The sequence below is a fragment of the Saccostrea cucullata genome, unplaced genomic scaffold (assembly GCF_032062105.1).
Source record: "Saccostrea cucullata isolate Sc308-1 unplaced genomic scaffold, CSIRO_AGI_Scuc_v1 ctg604, whole genome shotgun sequence".
Taxonomy (NCBI): domain Eukaryota; kingdom Metazoa; phylum Mollusca; class Bivalvia; order Ostreida; family Ostreidae; genus Saccostrea; species Saccostrea cuccullata.
Window position 1 is genome coordinate 104,127 of NW_026928921.1, and position 17,895 is coordinate 122,021.

Here is a 17,895-nt window from a genome sequence, read left to right on the forward strand (position 1 = left end):
ACCATGCGCCAACCACCGATATTTACCACCTGATTTCTGAATGCATATTTCATCACAACCTTATTTATTATTTAGCCAAAATGACGAAAATATCATTTCCCAATATTGTGCCAAAAATGATTAATTTTGGTCCAGTAGTTTATGAAATATTTAAAAAGTTTGCATTTTTCTGGGACAACCCTTGTACTGGGTACTGTTAAGAAGTAGTTGAAGGCTTATTGTAAGTAGGCTTGGGATACCCTGGGGCATTACTGGTTGGAACTTTCCTTGGCTACCACAGTAAGCCAGGCTGGCTTGAGGTCAGAAGCTGAAAGGGACTAGTTAGAGGCTGCTTTGTCTTTAATAATCATACAAATCAAACAAATTATATCTGTTGCAGATGTAATCATTGTTTCAATATTAAATGAGTATTCCTGTAATGTTCAAATTCTGTCAGCAGTTGTACGTAATAATTTGTATAGCTGATTATTTACTAATTGTGCACTTAAATGAATATACTGATGTGACTAAATATTCAGGGACAGTTTGAAAATGTAAAATTGGAATTTGAAAATGTATTAAATTGTGATTTGTAAATGATAAATAGTGATTTATCAATTTTAATTTGTGATCTGTTTTTTAAAATAGTAATTTCAAAATGTTTGTGAATGTCGATTTCATTGGCAAGTTTTGTGCAAAAAAAAAAAAAATTTCAAAAGACCCCCCCCCCCCCCAAAAAAAAAAGCAAAAAGAAGAAAAGAATAGATGAGAAGAAAAAAAAAGCAACCCAAAAAAAAGCAATGAAAGCAAAAAAAAAAATATATATATATATATATATAGAGAGAGAGAGAGAGAGAGAGAGAGAGAGAGAGAGAGAGAGAGAGAGTAAGAAACTGTGTCAGTACGGGGAAATTTTCTATATACGACCTTTCTTGCGGGGTTTATTTCAGGCACGGGGTATATAAAATGCCTCGTAAATCTAGCACTATTAACCTCCACTAAATCACCATCTAAATATAGCTAGACCACTTTTGCACAATACGGTTTTAAATCGAAATTTTTATACAATAAATTTTTATATAGAAATAAGAGATTTATTAATTACGGGGTAAAGTGAAACCCCGCAACATGGTTTTATACAAGGTCCCCCTAACTGATAATTATTCTATATATATACTAAATGTATGTCTGTGGGGTATATATGTATATCACCTTACATTGACCTTTTTATATATATATATTGGATATATATACAAAGGCCCCGGAACCTGAGACCCCGAAACATGGTTTTATAGGTCCCGGTAACTGACATGTTTCTCTCTCTCTCTCTCTCTCTCTCTCTATATATATATATATAGAAAGGAGCAAAACAAAAAAGCACAAAACTTTTAATGCTGCCTGCTTGAATTAACATGTTTGCATGTTTATTGAAGCAGAAGGTTCCAAGCCTTTAAAAGCAGAGGAAAAGTTTTGGTATTACTTGTATATGATTATACGGAATGTATGGTGCACCTTATCAATGTAGACACAACTGATCATGAGATTTTTTTAATTACCAGAATTACTTATGAAAATGTATTTCCGATGGGGTCCTTTGTGCATGGGTGTCATTTCTGTGGTAGGAACCTGGAGATTCAATATAAAATCACTGTGTCCACGCAGGGGACCACCTTACCCTTTCGCATACAGCCTTGAGCTAGAATTCGTATAAAGTTTACAAATTTTACCCTTGTTGTATGTGGAGAAGCTTACATTAAATTCCTTTGCAATATTCTTTCTAGCCCTGTACAATTCTTGCATATAAATGTGACAATTTTCAGCCCTGCTATTTTAAAAAGATTTTTAGAGACTTGTCTCTGTTGAAATGTACATGCTTACATAAATATCTGGATCATTGTCCCATATGGCAATGATCTTAAAAAACTTGAATATACAATGGTACACTGTATAAGAAAACTCTCATATAAGTTTTGTCAAGATTTTAAAATGACCCTTCCCTTTCCTGTAGTGAATTACAAGATACAAATGTATATATATTATCAGGTGAATGAAAACAAAATTTATTCAAAAATCACCATTTTTACTCCGAAATTACTGGTAGAAATAAAAAACACTGTTGTGACCAAAATCCACTCATGGAGTTCACAATTCAGAAAATACTTTTATTCCTGCATGCTCATCACTCTTGAAAACGTGTATCTCTGCTTCTCGTACTTTTGCTTAGGCTAGTTCAAATGATGTAATGTTTGTGAAATTGTGATGATTATTATACAAATGTCATGATTTCAAAAATTACAAGCAAATACATCTTATTGTATTTTGTCATGTTCACTTCATTTTCACATACAGCTCATATAAAAAACATTTACATAAAATAATTGCGTATAAAATACATAAACTTAAATAACTTTCCCTCCAGTCTGTTACACTCACACTATAAATGATCACAGGCAATGCAGATTTTATAATAATATTTTTCATATATCAACTCTCTCCACTCAAATTCTTGTAAATGTAAATTGTTTAGTAGTATCAATGGTTCAGACATTCAGTTTGTTGAAAGTTCACTCTTAAAACAGTTTTCTCACTTGCACCAAAAAATGAATATTCAATAAAGCATATACAACAAGCATATGCAACTTTGAGATCCTCTGAAATCACTGTATGAATGGATACTTTGTCCTGCTGTTAATTGCTCTTGGACTGGTTTGTGTAAGGTAACAAGTCTTTTGCTGGGAAACCATGTAGCACTAACAAGAGTATTACCATGGCAACAAAGGGAGCTAACAACAACCACTGAAGGTCCTCCATTATCAGTTTGTTAAATCTATAAAGATGAAAAATTAAGTGAAAGAATAATAAAGGAGATTGTGAAAATTTTTTATGTGTAGTATGGTATAGACCTAGTATACATTGATATAGATATCTTAATATTCTAACCCTAAATTCTTTTTCCATCACAGAATCAAAATTTCCCTTGCAATAATGGTAAATTTATATAATTTTTTTGTTCATTTTTTAATTTAGAATGTTTTTAAATCGTACAAAAATGTTTGAGGCTGGGTGATTCTGAATTATTACAAGAGTTACTTGAAAGTGCAAATTTTCCAAAATATAAACGATTAATTATGTAAAATAAAGAAATATTTTACTTCATATCATTTGATATAGAACAGGAGATATTTAACAAAGAAAAACAACATAACATATGAAAACTCTCTTTTCCTTCTCAAAACACTCTGGTTAAAACTAAAAATGTGTAACTACATTGTTACAATATACCTAATTGAGAATCTGTCCTCAAATATTTGTCCATACTCATTGGTCAATCTCACAGTCACATGACCATGACTTGGCTCTTCTCCAGCTGGCACATATATATAATACTTCTTAGGTTCAGGAAATTCTCCATTCATCAATAGGCGATTTCCATAATATATCTGAAATCATAAGACATTGATAATCTCTTTCAACACACAAAAGAAATGAAGATTTTAAACAGAAATTCAGAAGACAGTGCAGAAGGAGAAAGGAGTTGTTTGTGTGTATGTGTGTGGAGGGGGGCAGCAAACTTTTCTAATCCAGAAATGTTGTTTATTCTGAAATCTTTTTGAATGCAGTGTTACCTGGAAGTTCCTATCAGTAAATTCCATTGTTAACAAGAAACCCATGGGAAACAACGCTCATCTAAGTAACTATGGCCTTGCTGTTCTTCACCAGATTTTCACCCATGTAATACCTATTGTCCCCCTCCAAGTCATAATTTGAAGAATCTAGTATTTACACTATTCCAGAATACTTCCCCATAAGTTTCAACATTTCTGGCCCAGTGGTTCTTGAGATGAAGATTTTAAAAGAATTTTTCTATATATTTCAATGTAAAAATAGATTCCATTTTGTGGCTGCACCAAATCTCCAGGGGTCATGATTGAACAATTTAGAATCCACACTATCCAAGGATGCTTCCACATAAGTTTCACCTTTTCTGGCCTGGTGAATCTTGAGATTTTTTAATGATACCACCCTATTTTTGCCTTTTCTTCATTATCTCCTCTTACAAGGGGTGGGGGGGCTTCATTTTAAGAATTCAAACATCCTTTCACCCGAGGTGCTTTGTAACAACTTTGGTTAAAATGAGCCCAGTAGTTCTTGAGGAGAAGTTGAAAATGTGAAAAGTTTGCAGACAGATGGACAATGAATGATCAGAAAAGCTCAGGTGAGCTAAAGATACGCTCTTATCCAGAATTTTGTCTTATCTGTCTAGTTTCTGTGGAACCAGTGGTCTAGCTTGGTCCTTGGGGACTATATACAGGTAATCAATTTTTCTCTCAATCCCAGTCAATATTTGCATGGTGTAAGCAACTACTTACAGAGATAAAATACTTGGATGTGCCCGGTTTGAATGCTGGGTCAATGATTTCAAACTCCACAGGAAATGTCTCTCCTGTCACCTCTAGCTGCTTTCTAGTGAATAATGTCACATACACTCCTGGCTATTAAAGATAAATGTATTTGTTATCTCAGAATTCATTTCCTACAGCTCCCATTCAAATGTAACATTGTGCAAATAGTTTACTTTTTCACGATTTATTTCATGAGAATTCCTTGGTTAAACATGACATGCATATTCAAACTGGAACATTTTAAAAATCTTTAATTTATGTTGACGTTGTGCAAGTATTGATACTCTTCTGCTCAAAACATACCTTTTTCTCTGAAAAGGAGAAGTCATTTACTGTCTTAGTTTCAGATGACAATGACCACATATGGTTTGTCCTTAACGCGTCGTCAGTGCTCTCCTGGATCTCTGCTTGTTCAGGCCCTGTTGCTAGGCATATCACAGTGCCATCACTAGTGGCAACCAGTAGCTCCATCCCAGAGAACCATTTTACTAGGTCATGTGACAAAACCTGGACCAATGAGGTTTCACCAATAGGAATCTGGGATTTACATTTCAGATCCATGGATATCAGGTGGATTGAGCCATCATCTGCTACTACCACCTTCCAAAAGAGAAGACTAATAGAACATTTCTTTTCAAATATGAAAAAGAAGCAATAAATCAATTAAGGTTCACATATATTTACTAAAACATATACAGACATCTGGAAACAAAATAAAGCCAAAAGGAGTATTTGTAAAATTCAATGAGTCAAGCTCCTTGACAATATTGTAAATTTATAACTTCACTATAAAGAGTTGTAATAAGAATGGTTACTGTTGGAAACTCTTGTAATGGTTTGTGAATTGTATGTCACACTGTATGTGAAAAAGTATAGAGATGTAAGAGTATTGAATTGATAACTAGGTCTGAATTGGTGAAGACTTTTGTGTTATGTGAGATAGAGACATTGCGAGTTTTTTGAGATAAGGGCATTGTGATTTTTTTTAGATGTGGACTTTGCGAGTTACTTATCATGTATGGAGTGGTCTGAGTGGTGAAGACTTTTGTTTTTTGTGAAATAGAGACATTGCGAATTATTTACCTTGTCTGTAGTGACATGATTGATGAAGACTGGTGTTTTGTGAGACTGTGAGATAGAGACATTGTGCCTTTTTTTGAGAGATAGACATTGTGTTTTTTTTTGAGATAAGGACTTTGTAAGTTACTTACCATATCTGGAGTGGTATATGTGGTGGAAACTGGGTGTTTTGTGAGATTGATACATTGTGAGAATTCTGAGATAGAGACATTGTGAGTTTTTTGAGATAGAGACATTGTGAGAATTCTGAGATAGAGACATTGTGAGTTTTTTGAGATAGAGACTTTGTGAGTTTTTTGAGATAGAGACTTTGTGAGTTACTAACCATGTCTGGAGTGGTATGAGTGGTAGAAACTTGGTGTTTTGTGAGATTGAGACATTGTGAGAATTCTGAGATAGAGACATTGTGAGTTTTTGAGATAGAGACATTGTGAGTTTTTTGAGATAGAGACATTGTGAGTTTTTTGAGAAAGAGATATTATGAGAATTCTGAGATAGAGACATTGCGAGTTACTTACCATGTCTGGAGTGGTATGAGTGGTAGAGACTCGAGAGATAAGGACATTGGCTGTGATCTGGGCACCAACAGAGATAGGCCAGCCATCTAGCTGTTTACCATCTAAACCACTTAATGCATGGATATACCTAAATATTATAAAGATTATACCTCAGTATAGCTTCCTGGATGTAGAGAGCATTGTTATCTCTATGGTTGGAAAAATCCTGCAATTTTATGCTTTGTGGGGGAACACTAAACTATATGAGATACAATGACTTTATAGAAACTAGTAATTAAACAGTTTATAAATAAGAAATCTTGTTTCTTTTTCTGAAGTGTATATTGGTATTTTGCATGAAATTAAACTCACAGTGAATATGGTTATAAAATCCCACAGTAAAGCATCTGTTACAAGGCACATAAAATTAAAACCATTGCCATTGGTACCATTGTAACAAATCATGAAAAGACTAGCAGTACATGTATCACCAATGAAAAACAAAGAAAGTAAACCAACCCATCGTTTGTTGTGATGATGAGATCCAGGACCCCGTCTCCTGTGACGTCGTACAGGCGGCTCCCTGGGGACGAGGTTCCGGTGATGGTCGACTCCCACAACTTGACACCCTCCTTGTTATAACAGATAACATTGGCACTGGTGTCTATAGTTATCAACCTTACTGAACCATCTCCAGCCAAGTCTGTTGCTGTTATCTACATAAACAAGTTTTAATTTAATATTTGAAATCCATGTTTTTTCTTCCAATAAAAAACAACAATTTTTTAGAAAGAGTTGGGAATTGCTTCTGAAGAGTTTAACATGTTACTATGATTGTTATTCAACAAATTTAAGAAAAAGAAACTCGACAAACTTCCAATGCATATCATATCTGGTAATATATAATACCCTATTACAATTAACGGAGGAAAAATCCAGTAAAATTTAAGGGGAGAGTCTAAGAACCTAAAGGTACAGAGAGTATTCAATTTGACCTATAATCTGACGATGTACATGTGAATCAGTCTTTACTTACCTGTCCATGTATGGTATTTTGACTAACAGGCCAGCCTGTCCTTAAGGAGCCATCATGATTGAATGCAAAAAGGCTCCCAGCAGATGTACCGACAACGACCTCTAGTTGACCTCCCTTCACATCAAGGTCAATCACAGTGGGAGAGAAGATGTTGTAAGCAGGGAATGTTGCATCAACCTGGAATGAATGTTTGAATACATTATAAACTGCTTTCAGTTTTTCTTTTTGTGAGGGGGTTCAAGTTTATCTTCATTTAATTTTTTTTTTTCATTCAAATATGCTTGTCATCCACATGGTGCAGTGGTTAGAGCATTTGCTCTGGAGCCACAAAGTAAGGAGTTCATCCTTAGGTGGCAGGTTTTAATCCCACTGTAAGATATGGAGACAGGTCTAGCTGCAGAACTGTAGCTCTCCGAAAAAAAATGTATTGACAGAACGGAGAGCTACAGTGCCACCCATTGAAAAAATTGTATATTTTTTCAATGGGTGGCACTATAGTTCTGTGGGCTGTCAATATATTTTTTTTTTTCGGAGAGCTACAGTTCTGCAGCTGACACTATATACAGTAAGATCTCGTGTTGCACAGTGGCTGGCACTATGGCTCAATGGATCTGAGTGCCAAGTAAAGGTATAAATTTGCAGCCCTAGTGGTTCCATCTCCATATATGTAAAAATTTGTTGAGAGGGATGTTAAACAAACAAAAATGTGAAACACTTTATATCTGCCTTATAAGAAAGAGAATATCAAAGTGAAAAATAAAATAGATGTTAACACAAATCCTTATCATCTGTAATCTTGAAAAAGAAAATTTGATTGTCAATAAAAAAAAAATTAAATTCCTTCTATTACTTGTGTGAGGTCTAGGAGAGTGTTCCACAAGGTCTCTCCAGTGGTTAAATTCATCACAGTCACACCAGCCACTAGATACTTGTCAATGTCGGTGAAATTCAGACCACCTAGTCTCTCTAACTTTTCATTCACCCTGTAGTCATCCTCCTCAAAGAAATAAGACACAGGGATCACTAATTCTTCTACTCTGTAGTCATTGTTAATATCAGCCAGTACAGGTGTGGCCAAAACATGAGGATCAATTGGTAGATAATTGCTGCCCTGAAAGGAAATATAAATTTATCACTCTTGGTTTCAAGAAGATAGTTTTTAGTTAAAAAATATGAACAAAAATATAGACTACTATAAGATGTTTTGATTTTTTAATGTTCTTAAAAAAATACCATATACACCTTTTGTTGTGTCAGTGAGGTATATTTCTTCATATCTTCAAATTTGACGATGAGTTCTAATTTGTACCAATCAGCTGCTACATACACTGGGGGAAGCTGGTGAAAAAATAATTACATTCAAAATTCAGCTATAGGCTGCATACAAATTACATTGATGTTAAAATACTGTAAACATATTACATTTGACTGTGTATTCTTTTTTAGCGATTTTGGCAAAGAGGAACTTCCTCTAATTCAAGTACAAAGCTAAATGTCTTGCACATGTATACAATAAGAAGAGCATTAAGAAATGTGCTTATTCAAATGTAAGCTAACTTTTTCAAAATTTAATTTCCGCCAAATATCATACATGCTAAATATAATACATTTTCAGTAGTTTATTTATCGATATTATTTCTTGACAAAAGAAATATATGTATTACCAGTAATAATGGTACTATCTTTTTATAAATTATAGATATTGCTCATATGAATTAATCTTATCTAAAAGTGTATGTTGAATGGTCACGTAAAATATATTTACATTGTTTTTTAATGTTTATAATTATTTAGACTTACCTGAATTGTTTTATTTCTTAACAAGTGTCCACTAGGTGTATAAAATCTCAGTTCAGCTGAGGACATTGTAAAGAGAATGTCTAACTGTCCATCATTGTCAACATCAAACTAAAATTACCAAATGACAGAAAATTAAAAACTGTACTAAGGGGCATATTACACACATTACAGTATTTGCAGTGAAGTAATGAAGTCAAGAAATTTACCTGAATTGGACTGGCATGAACAGAATTATCCAAGTTCAGTGCTGGCCAAGCAGTTTTCTTCAAAATCTTGCCAGTTTCTGAATTTAATACAGAGAAGCTCTCACTAAATGGAGCAGCCACAATGTCCAGTATTTCGTCATCATTCACATGGGTTAAAAGTGGAGCTGCAGCAAATGGTGCATGAGCTAGCTCAGCTGTCCAAAGTGTTTTCAATTCATAACCACATCTGAAACAATGATATAGAAAGTAAAACAATGAAAACATTTCAATCAGCTTGAAATTTAATACAATATAATGTTGCTGAAAAAAGGAAAGATAGAGAATCAAGGGTTGGCATGTCTGATTAACAAGTACAAAACATGCTACGTAATTTAAAGACTTCAAATAATTTCTATTCATACTGAAATCATTCAATATTCATCTGAGATTGTTTGCCTGAATAAACAATGTTTAGGCTGAAACATAGAACCAAACATTTGACCAACTATGATATTTTATCTGTTATTACACTTTGAATTTTCTCAAAAAATCTAGAAAAAGCTTTAATATTATATAAATAGCAAGAACATTATTTGATTGAAAACAATATGTTATAGCAAGCACAGCATTGAGAAAGTGGCGCAAGGTGCAACCTGTTACTGCGAGCTCTTATTAAAAGCAATGTCTCCAGGATGAAGAGAAAATTTGGACTCGGGGATTTTCCACTCAATTTTGGGAATCGGCCCTAGGAATTGGGAATTTTATGACATTTTTTACTAATTGGGAAATTTTATTGTATATCTTGTTTTTCAATAAATAAATACTCTAGATGAATAAAAATTGGTCTTTTACTTAGTTTTCCAGAACTATATATCAGAGAATTGATCATCATAATAAAGTTTTACCCAAGTTTCTTAAAATTTTGTTCATTTCATTCAAATTTCCAAACCTGAACATGTTTGTATTTTGTGAATTATGTTCAGGTTACCTTCTTGAGTGTTTCTGCATTCAAAAATTTAACATAGTAGGTAGTTCATTTTTGGGAAAAAGTAATAGGGGTTTTGCTTTGTGTGAAAATGTTGTAATTCATATTTTTTGGGGCCCATATCTTTATTTTAACAAAGAAAAAAGTATACCTTTATGATAAAATACATGGGGTAGTGTCATATATAATACCTTTGGGACTGTCCACACTGATTCAAATGAAATTTATCTGCAGTGGCCTATGGTCTCATACTCCTTTGCAAAATGAATTTCACTACAAACTACGTCCTTCTCACATGCTGAGGAGTTCCAGCAATGGTCTGCTTCAAATTACTATTGTTCATTTCTATGGGAAATTGTATTAGACAAATTATTTGAAGCAGATTAGAATGTACTCTTCGGCGTCAGATTTAAATGAATATGTCAGTGCTATTAAAAAATCAACATCTTGATGTTGGTTGGATTTAAACCTTTTAAAGGTAAGAAACAATAGTTTTACAGAGATAGAATCGAGTTAAAAGTATGTCCAAAGTGAAAAGTCAGAGTTCTTGAAATCTTTCGGTCCTGATAAAAACAACCAAGGACTGATCACTTTACGTTCTGTGTCAGTCAAAATGACCGGTAGATGTTGAGAAAGCAACTTGCGAAAATCTGACTAAATTTCGTATGAATTCCCTATAACCGACCGATCATAATCTGTTAAACGCTTTTCAGTATCTCGTAATGGCTTCTTCGATGAAGTTCAACGCAAGTACCAAACTATGATTGATTAATTGTTTTAACAAGTATATATTGACGGCGATAAGGTATTAGCCATTTATAATATTAGAAAAATCGAACTAGATTAAAAACTTATGAAGAAAATTTACCTCCCACAAGAACATAATTAAACGAAAAATTTGTTAAACGATCACTCTTTTAAAATTCGCAAAAAGTCAAAATGCAGTGTGTATATGACGGAAAATTAGGTTTTATTTATGAGAAATGTAATGATAATAAAATTCAAATACAGTTTTAATCTTCTGAAAATTATGTTTAATTATTTTGTTGGACTGATAAAAATCTGGCTGGACGAAGCGATAAATAAGTTAATAAACACTAAATAATTTAATAAGTGCAATTATTTATTCAACAAAAATTGAAATACAGTCACAGTTTACTATATATAGCCATTATTCGGTTGTATTTGTGGAGAAAGCGAACGACAATCCATCGTTTGTTTACAAAGCCATTTTGCCGCAATGCATGACGGAGCCAAAGATCTTTTTGGAGTTCACGCCTTTTTTGGAGTTCGTACTGGTTATTAGTAAAAGAGAAATCACTGTGCAAATGGATTCAAATGAAATTTATCTGCAGTGGCCTATGGTCTCATAATCCTTTGCAAAATGAATTCCACTGCAATTTTTGTGGCAATGATCTGGTCAAATTACTATTGTTCATTTTTATGGTAAATCGTATTAGACAAATATTATTTGAAGCAGATTAGATCAAAGTTTGGGTAAGGTTTCACAAACCACACTTTGTATGGCAATGGTTTTAGATTTGAAAAGAAGTCAATACAAAATTTTAACTCTTGATGAATCTCTCCAAGATGATCTTCAGGAGCTCTGCCCTGGTATTAAAGTGATTTATTGATATTGTTTTAAAAAGAAACTATAGTTTACTTGTACTTTGTACAATTTTTCGATATATTCCATTTTTTCGTCTGAATAAACAAACTATAAAGATATACTATGATATAGGCCTACCTTATTCTTGCCATTCTTTCTGCTCGCATTTTGGAGGCCAAATTTTCCTCTAGGTTTCTTACTCTTATAATTTTTAGACATATCGTTAAAATAATCAAATAAAAACTCAAAGTTTTCATCATTTAAAACTGAAAAAGCGTCAATACCTAGAGTTAAATTAAACATTTCAATTTTGAACAGATCAAGCTCGCATGGGCGCAGACATATTGAAAAATATTAACATATAGAACTATTACTGTGGAATGTAAAGTTCCGGCAGTCTACTGTCAAAAGACTTCCTATAACTTCCACCGGGAAAATTTGCATATACCCGGTATAAAGCGAATATCCCCCATGTGAATTTTGTTGCAAATCTCGCCATGAAATTATGCTTGTTTAGTTCAATTTAAAAAAATGTAAAAATCACGAAAAATAAATCTATAATTTATTTTGGCAAAAAGCTATATGTTTTACGTTAATGAATATGTGCTTCTTTTTTGCTAAAATAATAGAAGATTCAGGTGTATTTGGATTTTTATTTGCAAAGACAGACTTAATTAATAAACTGTCTTTTTTAATTTTTATTTTATTGTTTTTTGCCCCTCCCCCTTACTTTCAACACACGAACAGATTGCCGTGTTGCGGGTAAGTGATTTTGAAGAAAAAAAATGGTACTGAAAGAAGTTAACTTGATCCTAATCACCAATTAAAAATAAAAATCTTGGTCATAACTTTTTTTTTAAATGTGAGTACTGGGGCTATCATATTTCAATGTATATATTTATTGACACAAGTCCTTTGCTTGGATAACAACATTTTTGATTTCTTGAGATTGGAGTTGAACTTGCATTTGAGTATAATTAACTTCAACCCTTACCAAAAGCTGGCATACGGAGGCATCAGTGTTTCACAAGCTTTCTTTAAAAATTTGATTGTTGAGGTGGCAGATTTCTAATATAGACGATCTGTCCTTGATAATGTTGGAAATAATTTTCTGTCCTCTTCTGAAGAGAAAAATCAGAAAATAATTTCATATGACCTTACCGGTTTTTTTTATTTATATGTTATCGAAAATTCGTATGATCTGTCTGTTTGTTTTGTCCGTCTATCTGTCTGTTTGTTTATCAAACCTTTAATCTGTCAATTATTTTTTTTAGTTATGGCTTTCATATTTTACAAGTGTATTCCTTGTGATAAGACTTTCCTTTGGACCTAAATGGACCTCTTGAACTTGACCTTGCAGCCCACTGGAGGATTTAGAAGGGGACCCAGCCCCCCCCCCTCCCGTATGAGTCCAAAAAATACATTAGATCTGATAAATCAATGTTTTTTGGTGTGTCTGTGGACCTCTACTCTGACCCCAAACTGCTCCCCCCCCCTTTTTTTCCCAAGATTTCTGGATCAGCCAATGCAGTCTGGCCCACTTTGACAAAATTTTACCAAATTTTTAACCTTGGTCATAACATTTGAGCATCAGAAGACAAGCAACTTTGGTAACGTAAAATAACGTAAAACTGAAATTTTTAGAAATCATGCTGCTCACAGAATTCCATAATTCGATATTTGATCTCACTCGGACGGCTCGACCGCTAACTTGTAAGTCCCCCTGAATATACCACACTGCACGAAAAAATAAACTCTCCAGATATTAAAACTCTAGCTATCTTCTTTTGGGTTCTTCGGCTATACTTTTGTAATGAATAACAATTCTCAAATACTCAGACTTACATGTAGGTCCTCATTTTTATCTTTTCGGTAGATAAAGTAGGTCCAATGCAATGACAATGCTTATTTTAAAAGTTGATTTATTTGCGAGGACAATATAAAAAAAAAATTGTGGAAACCGTATTATCTTCCGTAGTTTGGCCATTGATTTGAAATTAAATTCATTGAAATACGGGTGTATCATGTTATAAATTTTAAATTTACTAAGGGGGGGGGGGGGGGGGGGGGTAAATGCAAAATTCACAACATTGATAACTTTGTAATAAAGGTTAAAGGTCAAAATAAATGATAGAAATATGCTTCTGGTTAAAAAAAAAATGAATTCTATTTGTTTATTTGCTTTAAAAAAAAATCACGATCCGCAGATTGATTGGTTCACTGTTTGTTTTCTTTTAAAAGAAATCTGTTGAGTGTTTTGAAGAGGAATTAACAGTATGCTAGAATATGCAATGAATGGGATATGTAATCTGAAATGATCAATTAGGTACACAAATTCCATGCTTCAATTAAAAAGATATCTTTGAATAGACTGATGGCTCAGGAATTTTGTTAAAGAATATTATAATAAGCTCTTTTGTGTTAATTCATGTCCTGAAGCAATTATGTGTATTGCAGCACCGCTAGCCAAGCGTGACTTTGCATTAAATGTCTAGCCGTTCATTATGTTACTGTGTTATGCAGAAAGAGCTTGCTCACTGAAGTGGAACGTCACACCTGTAGGTGTCAGAGAAAGGAGATTCAGCGGAGGATACGAGGATTCCTCCCGAAAATGTCCTCAAACACCAGGAAAACCCCTCTCTAATGCTCGGTAAGTGTATGTTTACATGCTAGGTTTTCAAATCCGATCATTTTACCCCTCAGGTAATCAAATCAGGAACTAGAGCCACATGGCATAATTAACAAAGATGGCCTGTCTTTGAGATAGGTTTGGAGAGAAAGGGTATGAAAATTATATGCAGAAGAAAATTGTATCTAAGAATTTTTGTTTATTAAAGAACCACAAATAAAATATTACTTGCGGGCTTTTTTTCCCCTTAGGTATTTATAAATAAAAAAGAAAAGGTTCATAATATTTGTTTTGGAAAAGTTCATTGTGAATATTGTCAATATCAGATTACTATGTTGGCCATTATCATTCGAAGTTGGTCAATAATAGATGAAAACGATGACTACATTAATTTTCCAAAAAGAAAAAAAGGAAAGAAAATCTATGTGAAAAATTATTTCTTTCCGTCCTGGTATCATATGATCATGATAGATATTGATCAATAGAGTATGTCAAATTCAAATACAGGTTTTAAGATTTATGCAAAATATTTTGAATCCATTATTTATTTATCCTAAAACATATTTATTATTTACATATATATATTAATTAATTTAAATATGAATCAAATGAACCGTAACTTTGGCCGGCTAAAACACCCCTTAAATATAAGATCCGCCGCCAATGTGACGTCATAAATAGGTCATCCAATCAAATTTGTATTTACAAATTGAATACGGGATGTGTAAATCATCGATGGTGGAGCAGGTGCGCGATGATCATGAACACGTTAGTATTTTAAAGGTATGTATGTCTGATCTTAAATGTATAGTAAGAATCTGAATAGGGTAAAGCTATTGCCTTCATTTGAATCGTTTTATTCTTATCGCACTTTCAAAATAGCACGATATTCTTTTATTCTATCAGTATCAGGATACGGGAGCCAGTCAAAGCGCCCCCTAATAAAAACGTCCCAGTCAAAGCGTTCCCTAATTTTAGTCAAATCTGAATGATTTTGGTCAAAGCGCCCCCTAACATTTTTATAGAAAAAATACCCCCCAAATATTGGTCAAAGGGTCCCCTGATTTTAGTCAAAGCGCCCCCTGATTTTGGTCAAAGCGCCCCCTAACATATTTTTAGAGAAAAAATAGCCCCCAAATATTTCAAAGCGTCCCCTGATTTTAGTCAAAGCGCCCCCCTAATTTTGGTCAAAGCGCCCCCCTATCATATTTTTAGAGAAAAAATACCGTCCCCAAATATTGTTTTAGTCAAAGCGCCCCCTAATTTTGGTCGAAGCGCCCCCAACATATTTTTATAGAAAAAATTCCGCCCCCAAATATTGGACAAAGCGTCCCTTGATAGTAGTCAAAACGTCCCCTGGTTTTGGTCAAAGCGCCCCCTATATATTTTTACAGTAAAAAAAAAACGTTTCGAGTCGATCCCCAAGCAATGGTCTAAACGTCCCCTGATTTTGGTCAAAGCACCCCCTTATAGAAATTTTTCAAGTAACTGCCACACAATGATAATGTTATAAATACAAAACAGTTTTATTCCGTAATATGTTTGTAAAAATATATTAGGGAGCGCCTTGACCAAAATCAGGGGACGCTTTGACCAATATTTGGGGGCGGTTTTGTAAACATCATTTTACTGTAAAATTTTCAAAATAGACCAGTGGACGCTTTGGCCAATATTTGGGGGCGGTTTTGTAACATCATTTTACAGTAAAATTCTATAAGGGGCGCTTTGACCAAAAACGGGACATTTTGACCAAAATCAGGGGACATTTTGACCTAAATCAGGGGACACTTTGACCGGGACGGTTTTATTAGGGGGCGCTTTGACTGGATTTCCAGGATACATCTCAAAGTTTAAAATTATTAGGTTTGTTCAATTAAAGTATTCTTTAAATGATGTTTCGTACAAAGATAACATCATTTCCAGGATCAAAACATGAAGTTTTTTTTCAAAATAAAGGGGATGTAGGGAAAAACCCGTCCACTTCAGACAGGCCCCCCAAAATGCGTTTTCAAAACAACAAGGGCGAGTCTGTGAGTCTTCCACGTTCATTACATCATCAAAACATCTTCATTGCTTCTGAACAGTAAAGAAAAGGTACAGCAGGCATAGCTGAACTCCCTAGAGTGCCCCTAACCAAGGTAATATACACAGGAGCTCGTTTTCTTTCTCTTTGACTCACCCCTCCCCTCCATACACACTATAAAATACATGAATACACATGTATTTTGTAGTCATGTTGAGCTCCTGAGGTATATAAACTATATATTTAGTCATTTGACCAGTTCAGAGTAAGGAACAGATTTAGCAATGCAGTAAGTATATGAGGGCCTTACAGAATAGAGTTTTGTTTCCGTTTTAACTGATAGGTAATATATTATTTACATTGGATATGTACAGTAACATCATTGATATGCCAGTTGTCAAGCATCTTCGCTACCCAAAGTTTTCAGATCTGAAATCTACTCAGGTATAACTCTAGATATTAGATACAGTTAATTCTCGATAAACTGCCACCTTTTGTAATTTAGAAATCATGGCGGTATAACGAATTTGGCGATGAATTGAATTTCCCATCTTTTAGGAAACAAGAAGTAGAGTTGCCGTTCTTAGAAATACCATTTAGCGTTTCTGTTATTATTACATGTACATGTATATAAAAACATATTTCTAAATTTGAAAATACTTCAAGTAATTTTTCAAGTACAATTTCACTAAAACAAAATGTACAGTTCTGAAATAAAGACAAGTACATGTGGATGCAAGTAAATCTGCACGTCTGATATCAAAAAAAAAAACATGCTGGGTCGATCGTCGTGATATATTGCCGATAGTACATAAAATGAATTCTTGAATAAAGTCAATGTTTATGGCATCATTGTTAATGAAACGTTCACCTTTATACCGTATAATTATTTTTAAAACAAACTTTGCAAGATTTAAAGCAGAGATCATCAAAATAATATCGTTATCGGCGTACTTTAACAATGGCCGCTTTCGCCACGACTAAATGACTTTTTTTAAAACAGAAAACAAAATTACTATAACAGTTCATGCTAAAATTATTGTTTATTTAATTCTTATTTAATTGTTTAATTGCATGTACCTCGTTTGGCTTTGCATGCTTTACAACAGGGATAGCGTCAACCAATTAGCCGCGCTCCACTGACCACATGCACCTGTGGCGGTATATCGAGATAATTGACACTTAAAAATGGACGTTTGTTTTGAAAACAGGGTGGCGGATGGCGGTATGCGAATTTGGCGTTATAAAGAGAATTTTATATAGCAGGAAAAACGTTCTTGGGAAATCATGGCGGTATGGCGAAAATGGCGATGAATCGAATGGCGATAATTCGAGAATTGACTATACAATGTTATACCGTAGACCTTAGAATCAAAAAACGTATAATTTGGCTATTAGCAAGGATGCATGTGAAAGTTGCACTGCAGCAAACATGCAGAGCTCTCTTCCCATATAGAAATTTCAAAGAATCCTTGAACTTTAAAAAGTTTTTGCCATTATGGAAGTGTCTTTTCTGCAAAATAACATGATAAAAATGAATGTTCTTTTTTGCCTCTGTCATTGATGAGCTACAATATATTGTCCAGTTCATTTTGTGATTTGAAAATTGAAATTAATCTCCAATATACTTTTCTGATTGGACAAGCTTACTTATTTGTTAAACTGTTGT

The 17,895-nt window shown here is 33.8% G+C and overlaps 3 protein-coding genes across 5 annotated transcripts in view; 2 read left to right on the forward strand and 1 right to left on the reverse strand.

Annotated features, from left to right (window-relative positions):
• The window catches only part of LOC134279230 (protein angel homolog 2-like), a 128,680-nt gene that overhangs the window by 19,100 nt on the left and 91,685 nt on the right, over nucleotides 1–17,895 (forward strand). The gene's annotated exons all lie outside the window — the stretch shown is intronic.
• On the reverse strand, nucleotides 2,470–11,918 carry LOC134279228 (uncharacterized). The gene is made up of 12 exons (XM_062761576.1): nucleotides 11,713–11,918; nucleotides 9,002–9,227; nucleotides 8,796–8,903; nucleotides 8,238–8,333; nucleotides 7,846–8,106; nucleotides 6,996–7,172; nucleotides 6,479–6,675; nucleotides 5,981–6,107; nucleotides 4,686–4,982; nucleotides 4,350–4,472; nucleotides 3,262–3,419; nucleotides 2,470–2,806 (listed from the first exon to the last, which is right to left on the reverse strand). The coding sequence occupies exons 1-12, from the start codon at nucleotides 11,832–11,834 to the stop codon at nucleotides 2,668–2,670; spliced, it is 2,031 nt and encodes a 676-aa protein (XP_062617560.1). The 5' UTR covers nucleotides 11,835–11,918; the 3' UTR covers nucleotides 2,470–2,667.
• LOC134279229 (uncharacterized) overlaps nucleotides 14,097–17,895 on the forward strand; it is a 30,931-nt gene continuing 27,132 nt past the window's right edge. The window contains exon 1 of one of the 3 annotated variants that reach the window (XM_062761580.1): nucleotides 14,097–14,224. The gene's annotated coding sequence lies outside the window, so the exon portion shown is untranslated. Of the gene's footprint in view, nucleotides 14,225–14,894; nucleotides 14,987–17,895 lie in introns of those variants that run through there. The other 2 variants (XM_062761578.1, XM_062761579.1) reach the window with 2 other exon arrangements.

Coding starts and splice junctions, on each gene's coding strand:
- LOC134279228 (XM_062761576.1), bottom strand. CDS start 11,834: ATGATGAAAACTTTGAGTTTTTATTTGATTATTTTAACGATATGTCTA. Junction 7,173..7,845: donor CTCTCCTAGACCTCACACAA/GTAATAGAAGGA, acceptor CATTCATTCCAG/GTTGATGCAACATTCCCTGC. Junction 3,420..4,349: donor CATCCAAGTATTTTATCTCT/GTAAGTAGTTGC, acceptor TTATGATTTCAG/ATATATTATGGAAATCGCCT.